The sequence below is a fragment of the Nestor notabilis genome, unplaced genomic scaffold, assembly GCF_000696875.1.
Source record: "Nestor notabilis isolate BGI_N333 unplaced genomic scaffold, ASM69687v1 scaffold12600, whole genome shotgun sequence".
Classification (NCBI taxonomy): Eukaryota; Metazoa; Chordata; class Aves; order Psittaciformes; family Psittacidae; genus Nestor; species Nestor notabilis.
The window spans coordinates 63,821-77,067 of NW_009912508.1; the positions used below are offsets into that span (position 1 = coordinate 63,821).

General features: G+C 37.4%; 1 protein-coding gene across 1 annotated transcript in view; it reads right to left on the minus strand.

The window, feature by feature from the left end:
• LOC104409805 (plasma membrane calcium-transporting ATPase 2-like) overlaps window positions 1-11,534 on the minus strand; it is a gene marked incomplete at both ends in the record, with an annotated part of 74,673 nt that extends 63,139 nt beyond the window's left edge. Inside the window, 4 exon segments of the mRNA XM_010019791.1 lie at window positions 479-511; window positions 2,314-2,439; window positions 10,155-10,280; window positions 11,277-11,534. Of these exon segments, the coding sequence (XP_010018093.1) occupies window positions 479-511; window positions 2,314-2,439; window positions 10,155-10,280; window positions 11,277-11,534 (543 nt within the window).
• Between the last annotated feature and the right edge of the window lie 1,713 nt (window positions 11,535-13,247).

The window sequence follows — 13,247 nt, forward strand, 5'->3', positions numbered from 1 at the left end:
CTTCTTTTATTTACAAATGGTAAATTGGGAGAAGAAAATAAACAGCAGACAGGAGTTAAAAACATGCCCTGTGTGACTACATTCATGCAAATTTCAATTGCAAATTTGATTACTGTGGTGGTAATAACTTAAACTGTTTTGGTTACTCATGCTTATTTTTTATGCCATTTGGATACTCACACTAACCAGCGCAGCATGAACTGCTAGCAGCAAATCATGCATTCCAACATTTAATATGCTGTAATTTGCTTCAGAATAACTGATTATTCAAGCTTAACATTAAGATTTGCAACACCAACAATGCACGCACACTTAAATGTTTGCCACGAACAATCCTGCTGATTTGAAATTATTCTTTAATTTAACTGGACTGATTCAAAGACAATTATTTTAATCATTAGTTCAGCCCTGATTTGCCCCAAAGCTGCTGGCTAAAAGCCTCATCCTTTCATTTGATGTGGTACAATTCTTACTCTACCTGGAAGCTGATGTCCATCCTCCTGTTTCACACCTGCATGATGGTTTTTAACAAAACGTTAATGAACAAGGAAAGCATACACCCACAGAAGACTGAAACAAACATTTATGATCGGCAGGATTTCAGAGAGTTGCAGGTTCATACACAAGAGTACATTATTTGAGGCTGGGCCTCAATCTACAGCCAGCTCTGCCCAGGCTCTCCTCTGTACCAGCACAAAAGCTGCTACCAACAGTAAAAAAATGTGAAGGAATTTTCCTGGTATTGTAGCTATACCCAATTAGATTCAGTGTCTGCATATAAAGTTCTTTGACACCTCTGTCAGAATCTCTGTCTCTGGGTAGTAAGTTACAACAGTGCAGTGCATTACTCTGCTACCTTCGATTTCTCCTTCCTGTCTTTCAAGGCTATCTACAAAGAGACATGAGAGAATCACCAGTGTCCTGAGCAAAACAACACACAGAGAAGTCCAGCCCAGTTAAACAGGGACAGCAGGGCAGGTGGCTGTCACTTCCAAACAGGTACCGAGCTTTCTCCTCCTCACCTATAATATCCTTTGTCACTGCCAAAACAGACGCTGCCAGACCTCAAAAGATCTGTGGCCAGGAGTCCTTTTCTTGATCACAGCAAGATCAAACTCTAAGATACTGTTCAAAACTAGTCCGACATGGCAGAGTTTTACTTTGGGAAGTTTCAGCCTTCCTCCTGTGAATGGTCCCAGAACATACCACACCTAGCAGGTATTGTGCATTTCTGGGTAGAAATTAAAGGGTAAACATTGCATAAAGCCTTTTGTCAAGTCAAAAGGGATTTCCTCAGAGAAACTTTTTGAACGTAGTCAGAAATGGAAATTGTAGGTCATGAAAACCATTTGAATTTGGCCTTCCTAGCTGCAGCTTCAAATTAAAAGGATGGAAATGGAAAAAAGATGGAATCACAGTCCCTGACAGAGCCGAAGTAAAATGTTCAGTAAAGCTATAGCTCCTCTTCTTTATTAATGGTGAAAACCTCTAAAAAGTGTTGAAATGACTAAAACCCCCATATTAATTAGCCCTAAAATTACCTCTGAAAGATAAATATTCTTAGAACAAACTTGGACTGAAATTCTGAAAGGAGACTTGAACAATTTACAAGACTATGAACAAAACCTGGAAATGACACACATTAAATCATGTTTCTGCTTACGGGTGCAAGCCATAAATTAGCAACTGCTTATGGCATCGCTTTAAGAAGGCAGAAAGTCTACAGAGACTTGATTCCATTAACTGACACAGGACATCAAAGCTAAATTCTCTGTCAATGATTTCTGCTACTTTCTTGTCTCTTATTAGTCTTGGTCAGCCCTTTACATCTTAAGACATTAAAATGCCTCTGTTGTCATTAAACAACCAGACAAGCAAAAAGCCACCGTGTATCTTTATTTTACTTTTGAAGCTCAAAGAAAGAAGCTATTTCCATGGCCAAGTTGTTGCTGTTTTTCTGAAAAAAAATCTTACATAGAGTTAAATGCACAAGAGCAAAACTTTAGCAAAATTTTGGTGAGTATGGGTTTATGTAAAGAAGACATGGCAATGGGAGTATGCCCATGTATTCCCTTGATTGCGTTATGTACTAAGAGTCTGCAATTTCACACTGGAAAAACATCTTGTTTGTTATCCAATGTATTTATTGGTTAACAGCTTTGGCTGTTTTTCTGTGTGACATGTAATGACAAAAATGTATACAAAAAAGGAAGTTGTTAAAATCATATTTATTTGTCAGAAATGGGGGAGAGCTCTGGCTACACAAAGCCCTAGAGCTTTCTTCACAGCATCTTTATGTGTTGTGAAATTTACCTTTCTTATCTTTCTTTTCTTCTTCTTCTCCTCCAGCCCCTAGCAGGGTGAAGATGATGCCTGTCTGAGAATTCACACCCACAGCAGTTACGAGCATCCGTCCAGAGCCTTCCATGACGTGAGTACCTGAAAATATGCAATGAGAGTTATGTGTAGATAAAAAAATAGAAAGAACCACCACTAAATATTTTATGCAAAACTTTTACTATAGTACTGAAATAAATTTGTTACTTTTTAAAAGTCTATATTGAGGCAATATAATTACACACCAAAAATAATCCCTATTGTGTATTATTCTCAACCAAGAATGGATGCTTAATTGCAAATCCTAGGCTGCACATGCATGAACCACATACATCAGATTCCTCTTTTAAAAGGAATGTTGTCACTAACCAACTTTACGTAATTGTGGAAGAGAATAGTTTAGCTTCATAGACTTCATTCTTGTAACTTTGAACACAGTTTTTCAGAGTTCTGCAAACACTCCTCTGTGGCTCTGGTCAAGATTGCACTGATTGTACATGCAATACTGTTACAAAGATGAAGTGAAAATATATGTGCGGATTCTCCTCATCTTGCTCAGTTATGGTTGATTTACAGGCATAGAAAAAATATTTTTGAAGACAATTTCACATCTTTAAAATGGCAAAAGCAACACAGAAAAAAGTCTTCACAGAGATCTTTCATTAAATCAGCAGAATCCCGAACAGCAGAAAAATGTGACAGACACTTGAAAACAAATTCATTGTAAGAGATTTCTATTACTGTAATACAAACCAAAATGTACATTAAGTTTTCCTGAAAAGGAGCATTTAACTAGATAATTTTACCGTTATATTAAGTAAATTTCTTTTCAAAATTATTTCATGCTTTAGTGTATAGAAATTGTACATTTACAGCTCTTGTTCCTATACTGAACCGAACAGCAGGTGCATCAAGATCATCCATAGCCTCTTAGAAATCTTTTGCTATGAGTTGTGAAAACGCAATCCAAGAGAAATTCTGAGAAGTGATAAAAAAAAATATTCTGATTCACATCTTGAAAAATTTTATAACTGGGGATTTGCAAGAGATCGGTCCATGCATTTGCACACTGGCTGTTTCCAAGATGTTTGAAATGGAAGAACAACCTATTGTTATGACAGGTATTTAAGGCCAGTTACTAAAAGCTTATTAAAACTCTGTCATTGAAGCTTAGGAACAAGGACAGCATCAAATGAATCATTTGTCATTTAATGTAGTGACAAAGGCTTAATCTAAAAAGTTCATTATGGAAGTAGTATTTTAAATGTTCGAAGAGAGATATCCTCAGCAGCTAGTGAATTTTAAAAGACATAAAGCAGATTAGTGCTCCTATGAAACATATTAAAAACAAATACATAATGACCAAAACCTACTGATAAAGCTATTAATTGAAACAGACTTTATATTTTATCCTTTAGTAGTAGAAAATTATGTTATGCCCATAGATGTTAGGTTATGCCCAATTATGTTATGCCCAGCATAAGTCACTGTGAGAACACAGAGGAAAAGCAGTAATTTCTCACCACAAGTTGACAGAGCAAGGATTGGAAGTTTACTGGGCTTGTATTCTTTTAAATATTCTTTCCAGTATATGAAGGAGGAAGTGGTTTGGAATCTATGAAAACAGACTGTAACACATGTACTGTCAGCCCTGAGAAAAAGAATCACTTTATACAAAAAAGACAAGTATGTATTTATTCCTCCTGGTGAACTATGGATAGACCCCATGGTTAACTGGACCTGCTTGGGAAGTATTCTAACAATTGGGTTTAATCCTAGGTGCTATAGTTTTAAATAAATAATATTTGAAGACCAGTCATTATTCCACACTTGCAGCTGTGGGACACCAGAAGAATGAGACCAGATGACATCAGAACAAGTTCACCATAAATATAAGATCCTTCATGACCTTCCTTAAGACAACACCACAGTTTCATTCATTCTGTAGCAGCATGAATTAGGTAGAGCCATTAACTGACCTGTCCTAAACAATGCTGTGGCTAATGAGGTAATAATTCTGGTAAGCTCACTCTCAACTATCTTGCCCCTAATCACTTACCCACTACCATCACTAACTACCACTCAATATTTTAAAACCAAAGTGAAGTTGTTCACTGGTGCCTGTAGTTCTGGAATGTACCACAGCAGGGCACACCTGAAACCACAGCAAAAAGAAAAGGGCATCTTCAGACAAGCTTTCTGCTACCTCCTGCAACATGGACTCTTGACTGACTGCACTATGAGCCTGTTGCACTGAGCACATGGGGGATATAATTGATTTCTCACTGAGAGTCTTATTGGGCATTCAGGTCTCCTAAGCCTGAATGGCCATAGAAAGACCTTTTCTCCCCTCCCTTTTTAAAATACATTGCGGTTTAGTGTATAGAAAATATATACATTTCAATGAGTTATCTCAAAAGCTGAAAAAAGAGAAGATATATGGACTCGTGTCCTTATACAGATCTATATTACACACACACACTCTTGCTGTTCATCCAGTCGCTGTCCTAGAACATGGTAAGCAATGCAACTATCTATTTATAATCAAAATATCTTTCTCTAAATAATCAAAATCTCTCATGTTCTTAAAAGGAAAACAGAAACACAGAACAGAGGGAACATCTGTCAACACTAAGCCTAATTTCAGAGCATAAATATCTCATCAGAACACTGAGAAAATTTCAGCAGAAATAAGCCAAATAAAAACAAAAATGCACTAATGGTCAGATGTATTTAAAAAAAACCAACAGACATTCTCAGTGCATTGACAACTGTTCCTATGGCTTTGTGAGATAAAATTTGAGTCCTTAAAAAGTCATTTGCTTTCTTTCATATGACAGAGCAAAACATCACAGGCATACAAATTAGGACCGCCACCCAAACAACAAAACACAAGTTACATTCAAGCCTAAAGGAACAGAAAAGATCTTTAGAAACCAAAGCAGGCTTCATTGTACTGGTTCAGACAAAACAGAAAATGTCTCAAACTTATCTTCAAAATTTAGAGGAACTTTTTATTTTTTTAAAATGTTAACACCATTTAAAATATATTTCGGTTAAGAACTTGCTTTTAGTATCCCCATGGATTTTTTTCTGAAGGAATCTTCCTCTGTATTGGACTACAAAGGTGGGTAGAAATATCCTCCAAAACCTGGCACACACATCTATGTTTCAAAACCACTCTATTAAGAAAACATGCACCCACCAGATCTCACCTCCCTACATCTGGAAAAGGCAGCACTGCCTTAACCTGAAATGCCTTTCTGAACCTTTTCTTAACATTAGTTTTGTAAAACATAATTCCAACCTGCTCAGGTGCACACAAAAGCATGTTTTAGAGATGGTACTAATTTATCATCACATTATGTTCCACTAGAACTATGGAAAATTCAGCAACATCTAAGCTAAGCCGAAGAGCTGGACCTCCTTCCACCTAACTGGCAATTTCACCATTTAAATGGCATTATAATTATATTAGCTTGAATAAAGACATGGGCACTGTGACTTCAATCAGCTTTTGTTATATAAATGGAGTTCTGGAATGAATGTGTTTTTCGCTGATCTTGTACACAAAGCACATATTTCAACTTCATCTTGAACAATTCTACTGGTCCCTCTCCCCCTCAAAACCGTTTTTTCGGTATTATTAAAATCATTTTTTCACATGCTGAGTATTTAATTTGAAGTTGATAAATAGTGAATATTCCAAGACAGAAAAGGAAGAAGTCTAGTTTAATAAAAGAAGATAGAAACAGGTTAGATGGATAAGAAACCTATTACAGCACATACTTCTCAAACAAAAATGCAACTAAGCATGAGACTGCTCAGAACCCCCGAAGTTTAATAATAGTACTGGGTGAAAGAGATTGGAAATAGAGCTGAAAAACAAAAAAGAAAGCATAAGCATGCCAGTTTGGGGGTTTTACACTGGTTTCTACTTCCAGCAAACTTACGTTGAACGGAAGTTCTCAGCAGATCTAAGCAGCTGTTTCAGTCAGTGCAATTATTAAGAAATAACTGAAATTAACAATAAGGTGAACAAACCACCAGAATATCCTCTACCTAAAAAGGAGCTTTCCAGAAGAAAGCTCTCATCTACAAGTAATTTCAACAACTGGAACTTTTGAAGTGAGCTGCTCAGTTCTGAACACTTCTGTTGCACTGGAAGCCCAGCTCCAGGTATTTCCTGACAGGGAATGAAGACAGAATTAGAACTACTTTTCTCCAGAAAACAACTGACTCAATCCCTCACTCCAGCTTCCTTTTTATTTCCAAACCTAACAAAGCACCATGACCAAGAGATTTCTTTTGTATATTTGTTCTTAAATAAGCTCTCGTTCTTCCTTTCAAACCCTTGATGTGCACATCTATAAGAGTCACGTTAGGATAAAGTAGTGTTCTGTCAGTTTCAGTTCAGCGAGAACTACACTGAGTGAGCTCCTCTATGTAACTATTTAATACCTTAATCAAATTAATCTAAATACCTTGGGGAAAGGTTTAAGCAATAAGCCTCATAAGGCATTTCATTACTGTTATAAAACATAGTACTCCAAAATACTTCACTGTGTGCAATACTGAGGCCATACTCATATTCAGAATGTCTGTATTTAGGAGTCATGGATTTCTGTGAACTTGAACTACATAAAACTTAAAGGGCCCATCAGCTTCACTCAGGAGAGTTGAGCAGCAGTTGGTTTGGTTACCCAAGTTGGGCAATACATGCCCATGCTCATCGCAAAGAAATACAATGTCAGCACAGTCTTGTTTAAGCCGATCACTTCTGACGCAATGGCTTATGCTACACCATGAATGCAAATGTCTATTACTGAACTAAAAGAAGGAAGATGTTTTAGACAGAAGTACAGTGCAACTATATAAGAGAAGCTGCGACCTTTGGTTTCAGGTGTATCAGCGTATCTACTTCCATCTCTGCCTTCCTAGGTGGTACGAAATGTGCTATATACAGATGGAAATGAACCATCTGCTTTAGTCAGCACTTGTACTCTTAGAATTGCTTCTCAAGTATAATAAATGACTATCTGGATGATTAAGCAGGACATTAAGCACAGAAACTCATTTAGTTTAATTATGTCATCCAAAATGACTGCATATTAAAAACGGTGTTTCAGGTGCCAATGGTGAAAATAATACTCCCTGATTTGGTGTGTTTATCTTGCACCAAATTTAAACTCACCAAACAAACTGTGGCCGCAGTTCAGATGTTACCTTTTTTCAGTTATTCCTCTGTAAGCCTGAACTGGTTTCATTTCCAACAAATTATTAAGGGAGAACAGTGGCAAGTAACATCCTGACAGCATTTGTCTAAATTCCAAAAGCCTACCTGGAGATAACTGAACTATGTCTTCAAGTACAAAGATTAGAGGAAAATTTCAGGTCTGTCTGATGTTCTTGCAGGGGATTGATTTGTTTGGGGTTTTATTTTACTTTAGACAAGTTGCATTAAAATACAGATCTGGGCTAACATCCAGCACAAACTCAGTTTTAACACCCACCCTGAAAGAAATGGTGCTTTATGAGGTCTCAGGTTTTGGACTACTAATGATTTCCAGTGGGCACATCAGCTCTCACATCACTGGGATTAAACCTTGCACTGTATCTATGGAAAAAGGTTGTTTTTTGCATGATAGAATCTCAACCCCTAAACAAATAGATTTCAGGGATTTTCTACCACAGCATGTGTAAAAAGTCATTAGTATAAGTATGGAACAAAGGTGAATGTAGTGCTTGTTAAAATATCACATTAATTCTTCACCTTCTTTGTAATCATCATAGAGATTACATAGGAAGAGAAAAAATCAAGTACACACTGCAATAAAAACATAAAGACAAATTTCCTTACAGCAAAGAAACTTGAGTTTTGGTAAGACAAAAACATCTTTTCTCCTAACTTGACTGTTTTTCCTTTCTGTTCCTACCATGCCTTTCAGGGCAAGACCTTCATGTTCTTTCAGAGCCACCATGGAAATGTATGGATACTGAAAAAGATCTGATTCACTTTAGGAGTATGTGAGAGATCATGAATCAATGGAAACTTCATAATCAGAAAACCTCTAGAACTCAGCAACAGTATATTTTGATAGAAGCTGATGATATTTCATGACAGAAGTTTCTGAAAGAAAGTATCATGATTAAAACCAACTCTTTAAAATGAAAACGTTTGTACCAGTTATGAAGTTATGTTTACAGAACAGCACAACTATCAGCTAAGAAAAAATGCACAAATATTTCAAGAACAACATTGGATTATTAATTTTGTTAGGAACACCAACAGTGGGCTGCCCTTCCTGCAAATACCCCTGCAGGCCTTCCTACTTACACACCAGAAGCATCTCCAAGAGAATCCTAAGTTAAGCCTGAAGATAAACCAAATCACTGTAAATCTAGCAAAAATAACAGTCAGTATTTTCATACCCTACTTGTGGAAGTCAGAACACTTCCTTAAATTACCTTATAGTGTATCAGGGTGCCAGAGGGACACCAGAACCTCAAAAAAACCAACTGGCACTGCCCCCTCCACTGAGCATTTCTGCATGCGCTCTTCATTGTACCTCTCCTACACAAATGCAGCCGTTGGAGTTTGCAGCTACCTTACTAAGCTTTATTAGTCTCTATTTAACATGTGCAAACACATTTTCAGGCATTCATAACTTCGAAAAATTTAGGGGTTTACAGCATGAACAGCAAAAGGCATACACTTAGCAGGACACTGCAGCAAAAACAGTTAATAAATAAGACCCATAATATTTTTAAAGAAACCAAAGGATTATTTTTGTTTAGCTGTTTTATTCTCAGAAGTGATAGAAACTTTTCATGTCATTTGAAAGAAATAATCTAGTACACAGTTTCAGGGAGCGAGATGCTTGTAGCTTGCTGAAGTTAAAATGGATTAACATGGTCTTCTGCAACACGAAGTCTGTGGCAATGGCCAGTCCTCCAGTAACATTAGCAATTTCTTCATCTTAAGTTAATGCAGCTACTTTTGACTGAAAGCTGATGGGGTTTTAGCAGCCCACAATTCCATATTTGACATGATAAACACTCATAACCTCATAGTCAGTGCTCTGGTTATGTGACAGCGCTTGTTGCTTGAGAAGCACCTGCTCAGGGAGCCAGGCTGGGGCAGGACTGCTGAAGGGCTGGCTGCATGTCAACCTGCTGCACCATCACATCAGTTTTCTATTTAGGGTGACCCTTGGCTGACTGTACATCCAGACAGCTAAGAGAATCCTTTCCATGTATAAAAAGCTCAACTATATTTCAAAATGACTGTTTCAGATTATAACACATTGATGATGATTGTAAGATCAGCAGGCTATTACATTGTGATAACATTCCAGCTGGAATCTATTGACAACCAATCTATTTAGAAACTATCTTTATGAGGATTAAAAAATCACGTTCTATTTAACCAATTTACTGTATAGAATTATATTACAAAATAAAAATACTACAAAGAGCTCAAATTGACCACAGAAGTTAAGCTCACAGTATTCTAGTATTTCCTTCTAAGCTCATTGGGTTTTCTCTGTTGTATCTAGTACATACACAAAGTGTTTAAAGAGGCTTTAAAAGGCTGGTTTCCTCTGCAAATGCTTCGTTTCTTTCTCATTTTATAAAATAAGTATGACAATCTGAAATAACGGCACACAATCAAACCTCAATAGCATGTACTTGGAATTACAAAGACAAGGCCAGTGTCTGTGTTCAAAAGATCAGTTACTAAAACCTTATGGCGTGGAAAAACGAAACAAAGACATGCATAAGAGAGAAGCCTGCAAGAATTCTGGCAGATTTACCTGACAGGAGCATTGGGTCTTTGTCAACAGACTTGCGGACTTGGTCTGACTCTCCAGTTAAAGAGCTTTCATCGATCTTGAGATCATTTCCTTGAATAAATATCCCATCAGCAGGTAGAAGATCACCTTTCAGTAAGAAAATGGTAATAGAAAACCAGAATGGTTTAATAAGATTGTTCTTACAATTACATCATAGTTTTCATTATAAAATCACAATTAACAACAATCATTAAAATGTAAAATGAAAGCAAAAGTGAAAGTGAAAGAACTACTACCATGTCTGTCCATGTTAGCCACAGTATTGCAGTCCTGTTAGGAAGGGCCCTTGTATTGCATGTAGTTTTTGCCTAATGCTATCCCAGAATCAAAACACATCACATTTAACATATGGTGAACATAATAATCACTGAGATTTGGCAGGGGGAGTGCTGCTCTTGAACATGCCATGCACGTTCCTCTATCGGCCTGCACAGGAATGAACAGTGGCTGATGAAGGTCAAGTTGCCCTTTCCTCTTCCCCACTCTGGAAGCCCTTAGCCAAGTCCGGGAGAAAAGTGAAGGTTGACAGAATGGGCATTGTGTTGGAATTCACCAGCTCAGCCAAACACAGAGCGCACAGAGCTCCTGCAAAACTCACTGGAGCCCAGGGCTTTCCCTGGAGCATACAATTAATTAAAAGGCATCCACCCACTAGATGCATCTGATCGGGGGGGACTTACAGAATCCATGGCTCTGGAGCAGCCTATCAAATGGGATGCACACAGAGGCACAATTCCCTTTCACAGAGCACTTAAAAATACTTCCTCTTATTACTAAAAAAGAGGACAGAAACCAAACATTCCAAATAGTGTCCTCCTCCATGAAGGAGCATTGCCTTTGCATGAACAGTTCTTGTCCTTGCAGTGAAAGGAAGTGAAGATTACAACGATAACATGAATCACCTAGTGTAATCTTACAGCAAGTGTCACAGGTTTTTCTTCTGCCCTAACAGCCAAATTGTATTAGCATAGGCAATAATGACACCACATAATTCTCTGGCTTTTACATCCCTTCCAGTGAAGTGAGTCTGTTCTGCTAGAAAAGGAAAATAGAATAAAGTTCAGGAAAGTTGCCAGAACTTACCATATTTCACCTGTGCAATGTCACCAACTACTATCTCTGCCACTGGGATCTGGATAACTTGTCCACCTCGGACAACAGTAAATTTCTGTTCCTGCTCAATACGACTTTGAAGCCCACGAAACTGCTTCTCCTTGCTCCAGTCATTGAAGGCAGTGACAAGAACAACACAGATAACAGAGAGTAGGATGGCAGCACCTTCGATCCAGCCAGCTTCAGCCTCACCTTCATCTTCAGCTCCTCCTGTTGCAGTACCACATCCTGCAAAGACAACATGAAGAACTGTTCAGTCACATGTTGATCAGATTTATCACAAGCAGAAAAACTTGCTGTGAAATGACAACAAGGTTAAGGAACAGAACTGTTTTGTGAAGTACTGTCTGCTAAGTGAAACATGGCAGAATAGAGAAAAGGTAGAAATAATCATGTCTGAGGAAAAGACAACAAAAAGAAATCAATAGAAACTTTAGATCTTTTATCTTTCATGCTGAACAAGGTATCCCTGGTAAACCCAAACTAAACAAACAGAAGAAGGAACCAATTCTGTAATCTAATACAAGGGTTGACACCTTTGCCTGGTCCATCAAGCATGTCCAGAAATAAGGAGTAACATCAATCAATGCAAAGCAATGGCATTAAATTACTATTAAGAGATTAAATTAAAATAGAAGTAAGAAATAATTTTCAATACAATTTCTAAATTTTTCAACTAAATGCACTTATAACAAGTATTGGTTTAAAAAACACAGAGTTGATCTAAGCATATTAGTATTTAAATGTGATAATGAAATGTATTAGGGAACACTGAATAATAATAATAGCCTAATATTAATTCATCATTCTTCCTTACAGAGAAATACAGTGGGGCGTGCTTATAGAACTGGATGTTATTTTTGCCACAAGAAAATAATATGAAAAAATACGTTTTATGTATTAATTCTGAAGTGTTAATTCTGAATGGCTTTAGATACACTGCTAATTATTTATTTCACAGAAATATGCAACTAAAATGTAAATAATTTCCTAGATAGTATTCACAAAATAAAACTAATATAGTTCTCCTTCTGGATGAAATAACACCTGAAAAATGGTAGTTTATAACAGTGGGCAGCAAAGTACAGACACTGGAATCCCACAGTTCAGAAATCCCAACAGACAGCAGAGAAAACAGCAGAGCCTCCTTTCCCAGGTGCTGAGGGAAGAGGGAAATCTCTTCATGTCTCATGCAGAACTAACCCAGGGAGGCATCTGACATCACTTTTCCATCTTTGCCAGGCACCAGGGAGTTCAGCACCTTAGCAACTGTGTTGCTTCCACCTATGACTGAAGTTTAATTTTGGTACAGTCGTCACCTGTCACTAGAGGGAATTTAAAAGCAATTTGATTTCTATTTTTAAGTCACAAAGATTTCCCTGTAGCATAAGCATCATAATTCATTAACCAGCCAAGTAATTACTCTTGCATAAGAACAGCAGCAGAATTACCAAAAGCCAAAGGAAGAAAGATGAGACTGAACGTCCATTAAGTGAATGGAAGAAAATGAAAATAAACCTGAGTTTTTACCATCATTCTCTGTAGTTTAAGTTTAGACTTAAGCCAACTGAAAGGCAAAGCACACTCCCAAGCAAAGGGCCTTTCCTAGCAGAGATGTCCTTAGGCCACTGACCCACATGAACCTTTATCTGCAGTACAAGGCCCTTGCTAATGAAACCATTTTTATTGCACCCAAGAAAGAAATGAAGTCACCCTTTCTAAATCCAAGCAGCAGCCAAGTGAGGCTAAAATTTGCACCTGTAAAAACAGTGCAGAAATTGCTCTTTTGTGGATCTAGCCTACTATAACCACAGCCAGGCTCTAAAGGATTAACCAAGCTCATCACCTGGCTTTCCCGGAATTTTGTCTTTGCTTTTAACAGCCCTACAGAAATGAAATGGGACAAAAGTGCTAGATAAAGTAACACAAACCATGCACATC